The 18,890-nt window shown below is 45.1% G+C and overlaps 1 protein-coding gene across 11 annotated transcripts in view; it reads left to right on the top strand.

Moving 5' to 3' along the window:
* Nucleotides 1-18,890, top strand: part of PCSK5 (proprotein convertase subtilisin/kexin type 5) — a 452,241-nt gene that overhangs the window by 251,136 nt on the left and 182,215 nt on the right. For all 11 annotated transcript variants that reach the window (XM_027041020.2, XM_027041019.2, XM_053205259.1 and 8 more), the window contains 2 exons: nucleotides 8,475-8,592; nucleotides 9,794-9,982. In XM_027041020.2, the coding sequence (XP_026896821.1) occupies nucleotides 8,475-8,592; nucleotides 9,794-9,982 (307 nt within the window). The remainder of the gene's footprint in view (nucleotides 1-8,474; nucleotides 8,593-9,793; nucleotides 9,983-18,890) is intronic.

Genomic DNA, 18,890 nt, shown 5'->3' with positions numbered 1-18,890 from the left:
GCTCCCCCTGATGTCATGTCAAACTCAGAACTCTCCAAACAGAATCTGTCAGTCATATTTTACAAAACCTCTTTCATGGGGGGGGGGGGGGTAGACTTCTCAAGATCCCCCTGTTCACTTTGGCTCTTCCTTCTCCCTCTCCTCCGTCTCCCACGTTGTGTGTTCCATTGCCCCTCCTTGTCTGACCTCTCACCTCATTCACCACGTCCATAACCTGGCTTATGATCCCTCATGCCTACACCGTTTAAATAACCAGTTCCCTGCTTTCTTCCTTCTACCTTCGTATATCCTTTATACCAATACCAGATCACTCCGAGACTATCAATTAAATTATGTCATTTCCTTGATCATTGGCCACTCACTGCCTGAGGATGAAATCCATCCATGGGATTCCAGGCGCACACGGCTTTCTTGAGGAAGCCACCGTTCCAAATATCCTGGTCCCATGACCTAGCCCCAGATACACCTCCACGAATTCAAATCTTACTCAAGGATTTAACAACCGTCTCAGGTCTTTTTCTTCTAAGAGAATACACAGTTCTCATTAACGGCCTGTGAGAGTTTGCAGAAATTTCCTTATTATTGTTCTTTAAGCTTAAAAATTATTTGAGTTTTATGTAAATGGAAAGGAAAGTTCATGAGAAGGCACACATAGCACTTGAAACTTAGAAGGGTGTTAGCTTTCTTCCCAATGAGATGGGGACATTCCCAGCTCCAAGGCATAATTTCTTCTTTGTGGTCACTCTGCGTGTTTCGCAACCATCATATCAAGTGTGAGTAATGGCTCCCTACCAAGGGAGCCATGGATGAAATCACCACGTTACCCACTACATGTGAAAACACACGCACTGGAAACAAACATCAACCAGAATTTTCTGTTTGTTTCTCTTATGAGAATTTAAGGACAAAGCAAACATAAAGGAAAATTCGATGAAGAGTTGCCTAAACACGGTATGTAAATGATTCACAAATAAGAATTTTGCCTGCTGGTTCGTCAAGATCCCAGCCTTGGTAATTGTTTGCTTGAGTTACACATCAAGATCTAGGCTGGAGAGCTGGTATATGGCCAGTCTGATCTTCAGTTAACTTTTACCCAAAGACCCTGGTAGTACCTCTTTGATCTTGTGTTCATCTCCGCCAAACAATCTTTAGCTTCCTAAAAACAAGCGCAACTCTCCCCAGGCTGATAAAATGTTTTCCTACCTCCACTCAAGAAATGCTAGTCAATTACCATAAGCAAATTACTTGCTTATTATAACCATGTTGGAAGCAAATAAAAAAGGGACGAGCAGAGAAAAGAAAATAATTCGACGTTTTTCCCTCTTTTCCTAAAATAGAAGCCCCTGAGAGAAGGCTGGCATATCTCCTTCTCTTAACTCTGTAAATAAAAAAGACTCCTAATAAATACGTATTTTTCCATATGCATACGTAATAAATTGTGGATATATACAGCCATATGAGATGAGGTACGTTGTGCATGGAGAAGAGCTCAGCGGTGTTTTCGCAAACGCTTCTTGCCTCGTCTGTGTCATGATGAGCCTGTCAGACTACCCGCAGCTGCTGACCAAACCCATCCCGAGGGGGGCTTTGCTTTGCCCAGACCCTGCAGACAGCTGGGTACCAGTGTCTGGAAGTTTGCACAGGCACGTCCTCAGTAGCACCGGTGATGGCTGGCATGTTTGGATCTGGCCGGAGCTATTAGTAGAGCCTGAGATTTTAGGAAGAGCGAGGGAAAAGTAAAAACAACCCGTGCAGAATAAGGCAGGCAGGCGTTGGCTCCGTTTTCCTGCCCCCAGGGGAGTCTGTGTTTTTGCACCAGGCGACAGAAGACAGCACTGTAACTGTTGTTCTGATTTTCTAAGAAGCTTATGTGCCTTTCACGCTAAAATCTAAAAGGGCACCTAGGCAAGGGATGGATGTCAGAGAAGGAGATTAAGAAAAGGGAAGAGAGGGGTAATTCTGGAAGCACCAGCCTTCCAGAGATGTCTAGGTGTAGCAATGCTGACCTAGGAGGACTGGGAAGAATTACTTTCCACTTTTTTGTCCTTATGAATCTTACATTTTGTTTTCCTATTTTGCTATTTATTTTTACTTGAAAAGGGCAGTAAACGGCGAGCCTAAGGAAAGCAGCACGGGCCCTCTCCGATTTCACCCCCTCCTCCTCTTCCACACGTTTGGCTCTGTGTGGCGGTGGCGCTGGGGTGGAGAGAGGCGCAGGGTCCCCGGTGGGAGCAGGTGGTTCAGGACATCGAGGATCAAAGGACCCAAAGGTGTGAGGCCTCCAGCAGCTGCGAGGCCTCTTTGATCTTGGGTCGGAGTCTCTCCCCACTCAAGACAGGAATTTGCATAACTACCTTTTAGTCTGGCAGTTTACTTACAGGTAGACAAAAATAGCAACAGGCTGATTGATGGCCGAGGACACCCCGCAATCGCGGTTGGACTCAGCTCTCCGGCCGCCTGTCCTCACCCCCTTGTTTCCTGCCATGTTTACCACTAATGCCCATCCCCTCCCAACCGCTCACCCCACACACCGCCCACTCGAGGGCTGCTGGTTTCCTCTTTGCCCCCAGTGAACCACATGCAGACCTGGTGATTATTTAACCAGGAGGCTGCGTCCCAGCCCCTGGAATGCCCTCCCTCTATGCCCACCTCATGGAAAACTTGGCACGCACCAAAGTACGATCCAGATACCACTTTCCCCTCTCGGGTCTTCTTGCCTGACTCGAAATTTCAGCTCACATTTAGCGAGCACTCTCTAGGCACCAGGCTGTATTAGGTTCCTCCGTATCCATTGTCTTTTTGGCTGATTTCTTTCTGCTTGAAAGTCGTTTTCCACGGGGTGAGTGCTTTTAATTGTTTCCTAGCGAAACCATTCAGTTATTCTTATCTCGCCCCTGCCTAAGAACACATATCATTTTCTGTTTCTTTGGGACCCTCACCAGGGTGGCTATATAGCAGGTGCCTCACAACCCCATGAGTGATACAATAACGAATCAGATACATTATTTGCGTGTATCGAAACTGACCCTTTCTGATAATCAAATAATGGAACCTAATTTATCAACCGTGTATCATAAATTGGAGATTGTGTACATGGTAACAAATACAAACATAAATCCAAGATGCCTATACACCCTCTAGTTGATCAATTATTGGCATTAAAAGACGTGGCAGCTCAGAAACTTAAACAACAAAAAAACTTTTAAACCAGCCAAGTCCTTTGTTATGTCGAGAGTGCTTTACTAATAGTCATTTTAGAATCATCATGAACAGGGACACCTGGGTGGCTCAGTCGGTTAAGTGTCTGACTTCGGCTCAGGTCATGATCTTAACGGTTTGTGGGATCGAGCAGATCCCGCGTAGGGCTCTGTGCTGACAGCTCAGAGCCCGGAGCCTGCTTTGCATTCTGTGTCTCCCTCTCTCTCTGCTCCTCCCCTGCTCACGCTCTGTCTCTTTCTGCCTCTCAAAGAGGAATAAACGTTAAAAAATTAAAAAAAAAATCATGAACTTAAACTGACTTCCCATTCAGTGCGATGTCAAAAAGGAGGAGAAGGAGAAGAGAAAAGATTTAAAAGAGCTGGCTCCAGAGCACGTGGGTGACTCAGCTCAGGATCTCATGGTTCATGAGTTCGAGCCCTGCATCAGGCTCTCTGCTATCAGCACAGACCCCACTTTGAATCCTCTGTCCCATTCTCTGTCTGCTCTTCCCAGACTTGCATGGGCACAGGTGCACCCTTTCTGTCTCTCGAAAAGAAACATTTAAAAATAAATTAAATTAAAAAATCAAATAGAGTAAAATAAAACAAAATAGAATAGAATAGAATAGAATAGAATAGAATAGAATAGAATAGAATAGCTGGCTCCAGCAAGGGCACTGTGCTAAGAGAGAGAACAGGATACCACATTTCCCTGCTTATAGCTTCCTATGCTCAGGAACTTCTAAATTATTATTATTTTTTTCTTGCCGAGCTGTCTAGCTTTTCTCTAGAATTGAGTTTGTAAGCCCTCCTAGGTAGAATGTTGCTTAAGTTAACTGTATCTGTTCCCAACCACGCAGTCATTTACTTACGTGCTGAACGATTAGCTTCCTTCAGCACTTCTGGTCTCATCAGAAAATGGAAATACACCTGCTGGAGAACATTATCTATTTTCCCGGTCCAAGCAGAGAAGCCTTCAGACGACTCGGAATAAAAGCTGGCTATACTTCTGGCACAAGACAGTTCCACTCTTCTCAGCTTTATCTGCGTGAGCAGTCGTGCAGCCACACGAGGCTAATATAGTTATTCAAGTATTTCCACTTCCCTTTCTCAAGCTTGCCCGGCATCATTCCACTTTCTGACACCTGCCTCAATCACTTTGCCTCAACATCTTTAATTACTCTGTAAACATGCTTTGGTCCCTTGATACCTTTCTAAATATTGATTTTTGGATCTTAATTAACGGTCAAACTATTAATTGAAAGCTTGCTGCCCACACTCCTAGAAATGAAAAATTTCCGTTTGAACTGCTTAGATTCCGCCTCATACCATTATAGTATCTAACTTCATAGATTTCTTCCTTTTGCACACGGCTTGCCCTGAGAGGGCTGTACTTGACCCTCATAGAGTTATTTTTAGGTTCGGGTCTTGCTCTGAGCCTGGCACGAGAAATGTGCATAAATAAAACTTATTTAGGTCGGGATGGCTGTGGCACAGGTAGCTGTTTGCATGAGATGTGCGCTACAATCATAATTTTTTAGAGTGAATATTGGCTCTATGCGTGAACAAATTGGGGATGTTGAAGACTTTGCAGAAGTCTGTAATAAAAAGAAGAGACTTCGTCATTCCTCTTGAAATTCTCACGTAAACACTTTATGCCATTTGGAGAATTTAATGAAATGCCTCCTATCAGTTGCATTCATTTACTTCCCAGATATGTACAGACGCTCTCCCGTAACCACTAGAGAGTAGTGATACTTCCTATCGCCCATCATGGTAACAGCGTGATGGACAAGACGACTTGACCCAGACAGTCACCAAAAGAAAGACTCGTTTCTGAATTTAGAGTTATTTTAGACTATGCAAACTTTGTATTTTATTTTAAAAAAAGATACGTTACATGTCAATTATAACTACATCTTTAAAAGAATATGAATGCTTCCAAATCACATCGCCACCATTTCCCTGTTGACATCCTGTTTCAAAAGAGTTTATGTGCCTAACACATTCATTGTGTCATTATCTTCTCATTAGTATTTACCCAAAACCAAACACATAACTGCCAATCAGAATACACGTTGTTCTACTCCTGAAATCGTTGTCGTAATCCATGCTAATTTGGATGTAAATTAAAAAAATGAAATTAAAAAAAAAAAAGAATACATGGAGGTGATATATTGCCAATGGCACCACCCCCCATGAGAAGATACAAGTGTATTTTCTTTTTTTCTCAGGCTGTGTGTCATGATTGTGGACAAATACACAGTTTCAACTATCTTCAACTACGAAGAATCTCCAATACTGACTTAATGGTCTTTACCGATCTAATGTAATTTCTTCATTTATTAATATTATATTAATACACATATACCTCAATCTACAGTGTTTTTCCCATTGACCTGCCAGTTTGGAGTTTACCTGGAACTAGCCAGCCTCTTTTCTGAACATCTGTTTTGAGTGTTGCATGAATGGACATTGTCTCTGGCGGGTAGGAACTGACTGAGAAAAAGGAAACCAACGTAGGGCCTTCATGAAGACTCGAGGTGCTTTTCTACTCGACTCAAGTGCCTGTTGCACAGGCATGAAGCGTTTGTTGTATTTGGTGACTCTAAGTGTTCATTTACGGCCTAATGGTCGTTAGGTTGACGGTTATTGGGATGGGGGCGGGGCAGCAACAAGAGCGGCTGAGCTGGAGTCCAGTCAGCCCTAGTCTTGCCCTCCCCGACTTCCTTCCCCCCTCTCCTCCTGCCTCCACCCACTAACCAAATCATTCGTCTTATTTCCCTAAACAGAGATAAAATGATAAGTCGTGCTGGTTGAAAACCAACTGACACGAGTATAGGGATATTTGGGTACCATGCAGAGTTAGAGAGCCTGGCGTAATGTAGCATATATGGCAATAATTTCAATTCCTCTAGGGAAAAAAAAAAAACCTTACAATGTTCGTGGAGCACCGGCGGGGGGCTCAGTTGGTTGAGCGTCCGACTCTTGATTTCGGCTCAGGTCACGGTACCAGGGTCATGGGATTGGACCCCACGTTGGACTCCGTGCTGAGCATGGAGCACATTCTAGAGTCTCTCTTTCTCCCTCTCTCTCTCCCTCCCTCTCTCTCTCCCTCTTTCCCTCTTTCTCTCTCTCTCTCTTCCTCCCTCCCTCTCTCTGCCCCCTCCCCCATTCGCCCTGCCTCTCTCTCTGAAAAGTAAAAAAATAAAAGAATGTTAATGCTGATGATACAGACCATTGCCCGTATCGATGGTGAAGTGATAAGTGATAACCTGGGATTCACATGAACTTTAATAAAAAGATCGCTATGACTTGGTTTGCTTAAGCCCAAACTTGACATTTTTCCTGTAACACGTGGATCGCTCTTGCCTCTTTTTTTAACTAAGGAGGTGAAATCACCTTGCGTCGTGTCGTGTAACTAAAACTAAATATACAGAGTTGTCGATACATTCCTGTTAACATACAGTTACCAATGTGTGATGAGGTTACTGATGAGTTTTGCTGTCTTCATTCTTTTCCGGAGGTATTTACAAGTGTTTGCAATGGACATGCATTTCTTTTCAGTCAAGGAAAAATCATAATAGAAGTTGCAAAAGTCTGTGTATAAGAATCCTACATATATCCTTGCTATACCTAAATAGGTTTATTCAGTTTTATTCAGTATGTCCTGTCTGAGGACCTGGTATTTAATAATGAGCCCTTACATTTGTGCAGGTCTTGACAAAGATGTTCTCACATGGGACACATAACATGACCTCATCAACTTAGTGACGGGGACGGGATAGACAATAATATCCCCAAACATGGAAATTGTGGGTTATTTTAGCTTGTTTGCCAAGAATTATGTAATTAGCAAAGAGCAAAAATAGAGCAGTATTTCTGAATCCTCACGCAATTTCCCCTTTTGATAGGCAATCATTTCTTTCTCCCCCCCCCCCCCCGTATGTGCAAAGCTCTGCTAAAAACATGAATCACGTGAAGAAATCTAAGTCCTCGTTCCTGCCATCAAGCAGTTTATAATGTAGTTGGGCAAAGACACGTGCTGATGGAATTAGTGATTCAATTAATGGCACGTAATTAAAAAGTGCGGTGTGAGTAATATAGTGCCTGGCATACAGAAGACACTCAAATGCTGGATGGATGCATGAATGCATGGATGTGTGGGCGGATGGCTGGATGGGCAGAAGACGGACTGACAACTTTATTAGAATTACAGGACTAGAAAAGTGCATGACAGATGGCTGAGTTTCAGTAAATGTCTCCTGACTTTTATTGGTCAGAGGATATTTCAAGAAGGAGAAGACAGACGAGCTAGGCCTTCCAGAACTCAGGAGTAGAATGTGAGTCTGCAGAGTGGAGGGGGGTGGGGGTGGGGGTGGGGGGGGGACTCCAGGCCAGGGTCTCAGCATGAGTAAAAGCAGCGAGGCAGAAAGAGCAAGACAGGACTGGGAACTGTAAAGAAATGACCTCTCTAAAGCAAAAGTTTTAGGGAGAAGCTTGTTTTGCAAGTAGCATGGGACTATATCATAGAACATCTTGGATTTCAAGCGGAGATATTTAAATGATCAAGAAGCACGGGCAGCTCTAGACATTTTCACGCAAAATAATGTTGTAAAGAAAATATTTTAGGCAAAAAATCTGGTAGAACTAGGACACTCTGTTCAATATAAAGATATGAGACAGTTTAATACAGGATGGAGATTTTAAGTATTCGCTGGGATTTTCAAGTATTTTTTTCAAAAGGACTACACATGTAGATATGGCTGCTAGCATTATGAAAATATCCCTGTGTGTAATGAAACTTCTGAGACAGTTATGTCAATTTCAGATTTAGATCAATAGGCATTCTTACCGAGAACCAAACGATTACAACATTCAAAGAAGCTGGCGTAAAAGTCTGGAGGCCTCCAAATATTTCATGCATAAAGTTTAATCAATTTTTCATATGGTAGAGGAAAGGTAATAATTTTTGTCTTCTGAAATATTCAGCCTAACTTGTAGAGATGTCAGAAAATTGGTATTTCTTGCATGTAAGTTCTTGTCGCACCAGGAGAGTTTGTAATGGATGCATACTATTCAGTGAGCACGTATTGGGTTTGTTGCGTTTGTTCATTTGTTTTGTTTCATTTGGCTTTTAAGTCGTTGCTGGGAACAAAGCCGGGGTCCCCGGGGGGATGGGTCCGGGTCCTCTGCTGAGTGAAATCCTAGCAGAGCGTATATGGCGTCGGTTTATCCTAACTTCCGTGAAGCTGACCAGCCTCTTGCCTTCCATAGTGAGCCATCTCTACGGATTTGGACTGATGGACGCAGAAGCCATGGTGATGGAAGCCGAGAAGTGGACCACTGTTCCCCAGCAGCACGTGTGTGTGGAGAGCACAGACCGACAAATCAAGTAATGTTCGCGGCAAGCAGACAGCATAACACTGCCCTGAAAGAGATCGGGCCAGCTCAAGTGCGCAGGAAGCCCTTTGTTGTATATGAGAGCCAGACGCTTGTGTAGTTTTGGAGGGTTTCTTCCTAATGTAATGAGAAAAGTCTCATAGAACGTCTAGGATGCTAAGCTCTTAAATCCACGCAATAGAAACCAAGGAGCCTCATGGGCACCTCTTATTAGGGGATTTGGAGGGCCTTATAGATGGGCATTCTTAAGGTTGCTCCTCAGCCAGAATTTCCATTTAACGGTAGAAGTTTTCTCCGTAAGTCAATGTACTCCAAAGAAACTAATCCTTCTATTCCAGAAGCATCACTACAGAACATATAATTACAAAGTATATTTTCAACCTATTATATAAAAATAACAACACGTTGAAAATAAAACAGAAAATAGGAAGTAGGGGGCATGTTTTTCCTGTGGCTCAGTGACAATCTCAGAGAGTGACGTTCAAGCTTTGACCATGAAGGGAGAGGAAGAGTCAGCCATATGAACAACAGCAAAAAAAAAAAAAAAAAAAAAAAAAAAAGTGCTTTAGGCAGAGTCTCTGAGGTGGGAAACGAATCACCCCACAACTGGAACTGATATTGGTGTTATGGGGGCTGAGGTTCAAGGGGGACACTGACACGGGGAAGCCAGCGAAGAAGACAGGAACGTGGACGCAGGACGAGGAGTGCGTCCGTGGGTTATAGAGCAAGGCAGTGGCAGACCAGAGATTTGAACCAAGGTCGTGGTAATCCCCACGCCTCCCCTGGACCACAGTACCTTATATCAGCGGTCCGGAAAGTATATCCCATAGGTCAGCAACATCACTGTCGCCTGAGAAACGCAGGTTCTTGGAAGCCCCCCTCAGCCTTCCTGTTTCAGACATTCTAGCTCAGGGGCTCCGCCCCATGTGTTCTGTAACAAGGTGATCCCCTCCAGCTCGAGAGCCACTCCCAGCACGAAGATAAAAGACCCTTAATTCCTCCTTTCCTCTCACTGACACCTTTCCCACCGACTAACCGGTGTTGATCCTGGGGTAATCTCACTGTGTCCGTTAGTATCCAGCGACCAACTGCTTGCATTCCATCGTGTAACCTCGCCAAGCGTGCAAGGTTCACTCAGCCGGCTCGGTCGTCAGTCACGTCCTGTGCTCACGCTCCGTCTCTCTCTGTTGCAGGACAATTCGCCCCAACAGCGCCGTGCGCTCCATCTACAAAGCTTCGGGGTGTTCCGATAACCCCAACCACCACGTCAACTACTTGGAGCACGTAGTTGTGCGCATAACCATCACTCACCCGAGGAGGGGAGACCTGGCCATCTACCTGACCTCGCCCTCGGGAACCAGGTCCCAGCTTTTGGCCAACAGGTACCGTGATGGCTTCGGGTCACCAGCGGGTAAGAGGTGACACCAAGACTGAGCTGTCATGTAAGGTAGAAAGTGTCAGCTGCTCCTTACCACCATTAAAACTAAGGGGGCACCTACATGTCAGGACGGGACCGTCCTAACTCTCCCTGCCCATACGTCAATGAGGGAGTGCAAAACTGCCTGGGCTTGCAGGCGGGGAATGGTGTAACATTGAATGCTTGAGTAACAGTGAAAGGGTGCCGCAGAAAAAGCGAAGGCCCCCTTCATCCTAACAAAGAAATGCAGGGCACCGCCTCCTTGGGCCTTTGCGATTCTCTCCCCTGCCCTTGAATGTCTGCATTTGTTGCAGATTAACCGGATTCTCCTGCCCAGGCATCTTCCCAAGCGAAGGGACATTCTGTGTGTGTTTCAAAACAGGTGTTGGCAAAGGTTTTTTTCTTTTTTCTGCAAAGAGCCCGTGAGTGTTTTGAGCCTTGCAGGCCGGGTTTCTGCTGCAACTGTCCAACTCGGCCTAAGAGTGCACAAGTCCCCTTAGGCGATGTGAGTGCGTGGGCATGGCTGTTTTCCAATAAAACTTTATTTACAGAAACAGGCAGCAGGCTGTATTTGGCTTGAAGACTGACTGTAATTTCCTGTTTTAAAGGTTGGCCCGTTAGTCTTTATTGCTCAGGAAGGTGCTCAGTTTTTCTTGTTAGCCTCTTGCCTTTTCCCTGCTCCCTCCAAACACTTATCCAGCAGGTCATTGTATTGCCAAGATCGGAGAGGCCAGAATGTTCTCGCACAAGTTTTCTTTTGCTTCATAGGCGTCTGAGCCGTTGGGAGCATGGGCAGCAGGTGTTGGTCAACAAGAGGGACCAGAATGGGGACGTATCATGTTGTCTTAGACTCTTCATTCCCTCTATGGCTCTAAAATATAAACCATACCCAGGAGCCTCAAAGCTTCTTTGATTTGATCTTTTTTTCCTCCAAGAAGATCACTTGATGGGAGCAAAAGTCTTATCGTGAATGGCATACATAGTCCAAATGAAAGTCAACCTTTTCTGTAGACACAGCCACCTGCCCACATCGCCACGTGACTATGGCCTGCGGACTGTGTTTGGCCTGACGACAGGCCAGCGGAGTTGAGAGGCCAGGGGCCAAGCCTGCACAACCAAAAGTGAGGCTAAGCGAGAGCCAGTTGGTTTTCAGAATCCCCACCTTCATCTCCTCTAGCACTGTGAGAAAAAGAGCGTTCTGGATGATAGTGACTAGGAATACAGAACCTGAAATCTTTAACCATCTTTTACTTCTGTACTTGGAAGACTTGCATTCTTCTTTACAACCTAACATCCTCCAGGATGCCTGGGTGGCTCGGTCGGTTGAGCATCTGACTCGGTTTTGGCTCAGGCGGCGACCTCACAGTTTGTCAGGTCAAGCCCCGTGTAAAAGCTCTGTGCCAACAACGCGGAGCCTGCTTGGGATTCTCTCTCTCTCTCTCTCTCTCTCTCTCTCTCTCTCTCTCTCTCCCTCTGTCTCTGCTCCTCCCCTCCTTGCTCTCTCTTAAAATAAATAAATACATTTTTTAAAAAGTTTTAAAAACCTAACGTCCTCCAACAAGGCATGGGAAGATGTGGGCTTAGTGCTTTATGACGCGCGGCTTTGCCAGAATAAGTGGGCGCAGGTGTGAAGAAGGAAAGGCTGCAGTGGCATCAGATCGCTGGGTGTGCTCCCCATGCCGTCCTCCCTCCGCAGACAGGGGTCTCAGCTGCTGCCTGCCAGGTAATTGCCACCACCTGCCAGATGCTTCTCTCCGGCGGGCCAAGCCTTCAGCTGCATAATCGCGTGATCGGGAGGTCACATCAGCCATTGCTACCGAAGCGAGGGAAGACCTTTCTCCCTCTTGTTCTCTGTTTCTTCTTCTTTGCCTTGATTCGTCTGCATTAAACTTGAAAGCGTATCCAGGTGAAACACTGAGGCGCAAAGGTTTGCTTCACGCACGTGTGGCTGTTGTCCCTCTTGCCTCCTCTGTCGTAGGGGAAAAGTCCCTTCCCTCTTGCCGTTGGCCTGGAAAACGCGGGCTCCTCGGGCTTTCTGGGCTTTTCCTGCACAGTTCGGTATTCCTTGTTGCCCCCCCCCCCCCCCGCCCTCCACGCCGAATGACTTCAGCGAGGCAACCTGCACGCAGAGGAGCTGTGGATTCCGTGAGAGGATTTGCCGGATGGCTTTGACCCTGGCTCCGGTCTGGCACGCATTCCGCAGCCGCGGACGTCTGCTTCGCTCTTTGCAAAGTGCTGAACCCAGCAGTGCCGCTTGACTCGTGCCAGAGAAAAGACACGTGCATTTCAGATGCTCAGTGAGCAGTGGTCCTGCAGTTTACCTCAGTCTCCCCACGTCCAGACCCCGTAGAGAGAAAGTTGCTACCCAGCTCGGGTCTCCTCTGTCTGGAGCATTTTCTTAAAGCGCTGCTCTTCTGTATACGTTCCCTCTCAGCACTGAAAATTAAGTAGCCACCAAAAGGCGTAGGGACTGGAGTGGCAAAGGGCTGGGGACACCGAGAGATGTAAGGCTGTTATAAATTCATTTGTCTACAGGTCCCCCCCCCCCCCCCCCCCCCCCCGCAAAACATCACTCTGAGCGGCTGAGCCCTTAAATGCAAAACAGTCTCATCCAGTCGCAAAAGCACGTATGGCCTCCAGGGCTAGGCTCCCCTGGCCTTGCTCTGCTTGGGCTGGGAGCATCCCTCCTACTGAAGGTTAAGGAAAGACGGTTTCTTCTGGCATTTTCTTTTTTTCCTCCTGGCGTGTTCGGACGCTTTCCCTTTATGAGAGGAAATCTACTCAAAACCTTTTAGTCCCTGACCTGGTGGCAAGGAGCCCTTGTGTCCCCTCACGTTGGTCCTGTTTCCAGGCACATTCCCTCGATTGGGAGCTGAGGCCAAGAAGCACGAAAAGGGGTGGGGCCCCGGGGAGGGGAAGGCCTGCTTCCCCCCCCCCTGGTGTCCTTCGGGTCGGCCTGCAAGGCAAGATTACTTCCTCCAGGAAAAAAGGAGAATAGGTCAAGTTCGGGAAGGAAACTGTGCGTCAGAGATTATAAATGAGAGCAACAAACAGTTTCCTGGTTGGACGCTTGTCTTTCCTTCAAAGAAGTCAAGATTTCCACAGGAGGACCACGGTGAGAGCAAAGAATACCATTAAAAGATAAGCCCGACAGGCTTGCATCCTGAAGTTATCCTAGTGGGGGGGTCATTTGAGACAAAGAGGTAGAGCTGAGGCGGCCGCCGTCGCGTATCCCCACAGCACAGCAGTTGGCTGGGAGCTCACCTTCCGCGAGGTCGCTGAACACTTGGCCTGTGTGGGCCGTCTGGAAGCCCTCAGTGCCTCCCTGCCTGGGGCTGACGGGCACTTGCTGGAACTCCTGCGGAGAACAGCTGTGGGAGGAGGAACAGTTGACCCAAGCATCTGCAGGTGCTGCGTCCTGGAAGGCGCTCAGCAGCATTCAGAGCGGGTCCATCTCGAGCTGCCCCATCAGCCCAGCGTGCGAGCTCCCCCGGGGCCAGCCAGGTTGATCATTTAGTGGGCGGGAGCACTGAGGACACGCAGCAGTCCTCGAGTGGGCAACTGGTCCGTTCCTTCTAATCCCTTTGTTTTCCCCTGCCCTCCCACCTTTTGGGTCCTCCTCTTGGCCCGTATACCCTGCCTCACAAAAAGCCCAACTTTTTAATCAGCACAAAGGATTTACTTGCATCGGGGCGGTGGGGGGGGGGGGGGGAACCTAGGTGGGCTTGGGTCCCTTTAAAATGCTTTTCGACAAGAACAACTTTAGACTTGAAGACTTTTTTATGCTACCCACATATTCAGGGTCTGCCCGTGTACAAGTCTTCAAACAACAGCTCCAGCCGATCCTTCCTTCAGCTGCATTGGTTAGGATTATGAAAAGCTGTCTTTCCCCCCACCCCCCTCCCACCCCTGAAACTCCCCTTCCCCCAAGTCAGTGAGTTTTAGATTTAGTTTAGTTCTATCGGCTCTCTGTTCCAAATTTTGGCTTCTGACTGAAAGCTGAAACTTTGCCTTTCTTTCTAAATTTGATTACAGATGAATATCTCTGCTTCTAATTATGGTCTTAAGTAGAGAGAAGGTACACTTTCTAGTCTGCAAAACCTATAGGCTTCTATAATTAACTGTGTTTAAATGTGGTGTTTATATTTGAGTCATTTTTGTTGCTGCCCAAATGTTGAATGACAGACTATTGACATTTGCAAAGTGTCGTGCTATATAAATGCATTTGTGGCTTGCAGTAAAAATTACCCTTCTGAGGGGAAGTTTGGCATTCCAGGAAGGCCTCACCGTAAGAACCCTCCTCCTTCATCCGGAAGAGGGTACAGCCTTTGGGGTTAGAGCTGGGATTGCCTTGATTTCACCAATGTTTAGGTTTGACTTTGGAAAGTGATTCTGAAAGTGATTCATCTAGAACCTAGACGCCGTAGTACCCGCCTCCCAGGGTGGTCACAAGCTCTGAAGAAGCTCCCGGACAGCAAGTCCATAGCGGGGCTCCTAGAATACACGGTGAGCACTCCCTAAGTGCTAACCCTTATTTACACAGTGCTTCTCAAAGCACCTGGTGAATGACTCCATCAAACACAGATGGCTGGGCCCCTTTCCCAGAGTCTGATTCTGTAGGTCTGGGTGAGGTCCGTGAATTTGCATTTCTAAGAAGCTCCCAGGTGATGCTCAAGCTGCCTGTCCACAGACCACATTTTAAATGGCAGCGATTTAAAAGATCACCCAGCTCTTCGTACACATTCTTGTTATTTTCATGTCCTCAAAAGACTTGCAAGCCGAGCACTGCTGGGTGCTGTGCGAGTAATTTACAAAGGCGCCTGTAATCGAAAACAGATACTTAGAGATAAAAGGCAGCCACTCTTAAATGGAATAAATCTGCAAGATTATATACGTACCTCATAGATCCACAAGAAGGAATGCATTCGGGGCTTGGCGAGTCAGTAATAGTAGGCAGGTTGAAAGTTTTGTTTTTGTTTTTGTTTTTGTTTAAAACTCGTCTTTTTACATATTCCAAACCTCTAGAATTAGTACCTCTCTCTCACAACCTTTCATAAAGAAGTAATTTAGACTACGAGAGACAGAAAAACCTGAATAGTGTGTTTGGAATACCCTGTTTGAGAAGCAAATTATTTAAAACTTGCAAAAGCCAGCCATCTAAGGATAATCGAAAACCCAATTACAATTAAGCCAAATGAGTGCTTGCAGCATTCCGTAAGTTGTACGTTAAATTGTGATAAAGCACTAAAAAGAAAAGAAAAAGTATCTCAAAAGACAGAGAAAGAAAAAAAAGGAAACTTCCAAAAATATCTATCTAGAGTCTAATTCTGTGGCGAACATAAATACTGTTTGGGTAGTAGTAGATGATTCAGAAATTAAGATCCGTTTACACTTTTAGAAATAATTATATGATAACACATAGCTGTCAGTACTTATAAAATGTCTTGTTATTTAGCTGCTATAACATCGTTGAAGAATGTTGTAGCCTTGACACATTGGCTAGACTCTTTAAGTGGAAGGGGGGGGACAAAGCTTGCACTAATTATATGAGTTATTTCCTGAGTTAATTCCTCAAAAGGATGTACTACACTTAATGGCAATCTTTTCTACCAGGCTTCATCCAAAGTAATTTATTTGAAAACCACTCACAGGGATAGGGCTGTGGGGCACCATTTTAATAACTGGATGCATAATTTGTGCTACCACATGCACATATCATTTCATCGAGCACATGATGATGAAGTCAACTTGGACAGAACAGGGTTTCGCTGCAAAAGGAAGATGTGATTCGGGCATGGAGTTCATTACTCCAGCTTTCCGCACACTGGCCCTGCTCTATTGGCATTTTATCCATGCTAATAACGTTGGCTAATAATGTGTCGGGTTTCTTCACTGTTGGCACAGCAGAGACGTGCTAACCGGGCATTGGACTTTTTAGTTGATGGACGGAGACCACACACTTAGAATCTCTTTAGCTGGTGACCATATGACACTTGCTTGTCTGGAGCAAGTATGTTGTCTGCAACACAAATGAAATCTACTGCCAGTGTTACCTTTTGTTATCTACAGATGAGGCAGGGTTTTAAATGTTACAATGCTAAAAATAGGGAATCGCTTAAACGCTGCATCAGGATGAAATAAAGAACAGGGTGAGATTAGAAACATGAATGCCCAGCTAGTTGAAACAACACCAGCAATCAGTGTCTATTTCTTTCCCCATCAACTCTTTTAACAAAAGGCAATGATCGTGTTTGGCTGCATTTTAATTCCTCTCCTCAACTTTTATGTCTACATGAAATTAATGAGCATTCAGCTCTGCATAAAGGGAAGAGACCAGGGTGGGAAACCGCTTAGCCAGATAGACAAAGCCCATTTGTATTCGGGCTTTGAAACACTTACTTGAATGCCGATTATGGATATTTCTTCTTGGCACCCCGTTCATATTTAATTTTGGTTCCAAAGGTGATTTAAAAGTGATTGGCCGCAATGGATTGATTTTCGAAGGTGGTCAGGAAAGGGTGGAAGGGAAGAAACCCAGGGTCCACTAATCCAGCAGTCAAATAATTGACCCGTGAGTAATTAGAAGTTGGCTGGGGTTATGGAAACAAGACTGCCCTCATGTGATGGAGGAGCCTCAAGTCTCCTTTGTAGTTTTGAGACATGAGGCAATGAGCCAAACGTTCTGTCTAAACTGTTTGGGAATTGCTTTTAAGTTCGGCACTCTTGGAAAGGTATTATGTGACAACTTGTTGCCTCAGTGCCCGCAGATGACACAATGGCTTCAACGAACTGGAGCCTTAAATCAGAACTCTCTGGGCTAAGAAGTGGTTCTAGATTGGTTTCTGCCTCCACCCAATTCTGCGTCAACATACTCCCTTTAGTAACATCTGTCTGAGACGAAGGGCGATTTGAAATGGCTCTTCCTTCCCCACTGCTGCTTCTCATTTTCATCCAGCATGCCCACCCTCTGGGTTTACGTGAAGGAGTCCATGTATGTAAGTGAGTTATATAATGAGCCAGCGATTGCTTCCTGGTCAAGTCCAATTTCAAGCCGTAGGCTTGTGAAACAAGCCCTATGCATGAATTCTAGGATCTCCATAAAATGTACCATCCCTGATTTATCGAAGATCTTTTGCACTGGGAAGACATTTGTGTAGGAGTCACTGTTTCCACCCGTGAGGGAAAGCCACCACATCTAATATGGTTCTCGTTGAAATGCCACACTCCTGTGTTCAGAACTAACCCTTATAGATAGCATACAGATATTCCAAGTAAAGAAAAAGGGCTTCTCCTTCATACAAGCTTTGAAAAATCACTCCCTACCATTAGCCCCGTTGTGGAAATTAACAAAGCATTTGAACATCCAAAGATCTGAGATGTTTTCCGGTAAAGAGATCTGTTCAACTCTAACTCAGCCTTTCTCAAATTTTCCCAAACTTTCTGACCATGGGACACTTTGAGAATGCTGGTAAGTACTTTCCCTTTGTCTTCTTCCAAGGGCTAAGGAACACGTAGAGGTGATTTTCCTGTTTGTTTCGTTTCTCCAGGGAAAAATGCTGAACGTCACCCATTGACCTCATACGTTCCGGTTGTGCCCCTTAACCCTGCGACTTCAGAATCCATCGAGCGTTTTAGAGAGCTCCTCAAACATATTGATAGAACGCTTTTGTACGTAATGAATCAGAATTCTAGCATATTAAATTGCAGAGAGATTACGCAGGTTATTTTTGGTTTTAGAAGGGTGCATTTTCTTCCAATGGCAAGATATACATAGAATGTCAAATTATAACCACCAGTTTCCTTGGTGAACATGAAATTAAGGCAAGGAGAGTTGATTGCATGTTCTGAATAGCCATCGGCATCCAGTTGGCTGTGAACTTTGCCTCCACTGAAGGACAGATATGTCCCAGTAATTGGACATGGTTACTCCTAAGACAATCCTAGAGATATTCTTCCCTCTCTATCTGGCTTTCAAATTCTCTCTCTTGCTTTATTATTTTTTTCCACAAAAATAATTGATGCACGTTATTTTTTAAGTACTCTAAAAATCTGTCTCTTGGCGCTTAATTTTTTGCTTTCTAGGTTCTATCTCAATAGAAATCTTTTTATTTTTTTAAGTAGGCGCTACAACTCACGTGGGGCTTGAACTCATGACCCCGAGATCAAGAGTTGCATGCTCTACTCACTGAGCCAGCCAACCCCCCACCCCATAGAAATCTTTTGGATATTTCTTTGGACGGTCAAAGCTCTACAATGTGCCTATATGAATGATAGGCCTCTTTCTTTATGTGCTAGTTTTATACATGATCTATCGACATCTCTTTATTTTTGATGAGGATTCTGTTTTCTTCTTTTATGTCCCTTCCTATTCTATATCCCTCAGGATTACATCACAGGAAACAAATAAGTCTAGCTATTGCAAGGAGGCAAAGATTTCACATAGGGAATTAGGAGCTTAGAAAATCGTTGGAAGAGCTAAAAGAACAGAATCTATGTTGTAGAGCCAGGCATGACTCCCTGAACTGGTTAAGATTAGCGGGCAGGGTCTTTTTATTGAGGCATAATTTACATAAAGTACAATTCACTTTTTAATATGTGTAATGTAATGCGTTTTGACACAAAATGGTTCTATCATACCCAATACTTCTACCGTGCCCCTTCCTCCCTCCCAGCCCCTGGCAACCACTACTCTGTTTCTGTTTCTGTTGCCTTTTCTAGAATGTCATAAATTGAATCATACAGCACATAGTCTTTTGTGTCTGACTTCTTTCATTTAGCTTAAAGGCTTTTGAAAGTAATTCATGCAGTTGCGTGTGCTGGCCATTCAACAGTTTTTATTACTGGGTAGTATTTGGTTGTATGCACATACCAGA

The sequence above is a fragment of the Acinonyx jubatus genome, chromosome D4 (genome assembly GCF_027475565.1).
Source record: "Acinonyx jubatus isolate Ajub_Pintada_27869175 chromosome D4, VMU_Ajub_asm_v1.0, whole genome shotgun sequence".
Classification (NCBI taxonomy): domain Eukaryota; kingdom Metazoa; phylum Chordata; class Mammalia; order Carnivora; family Felidae; genus Acinonyx; species Acinonyx jubatus.
Note: the sequence above shows the minus strand (reverse complement) of the source record. Positions and strands in the feature narration are given on the sequence as shown.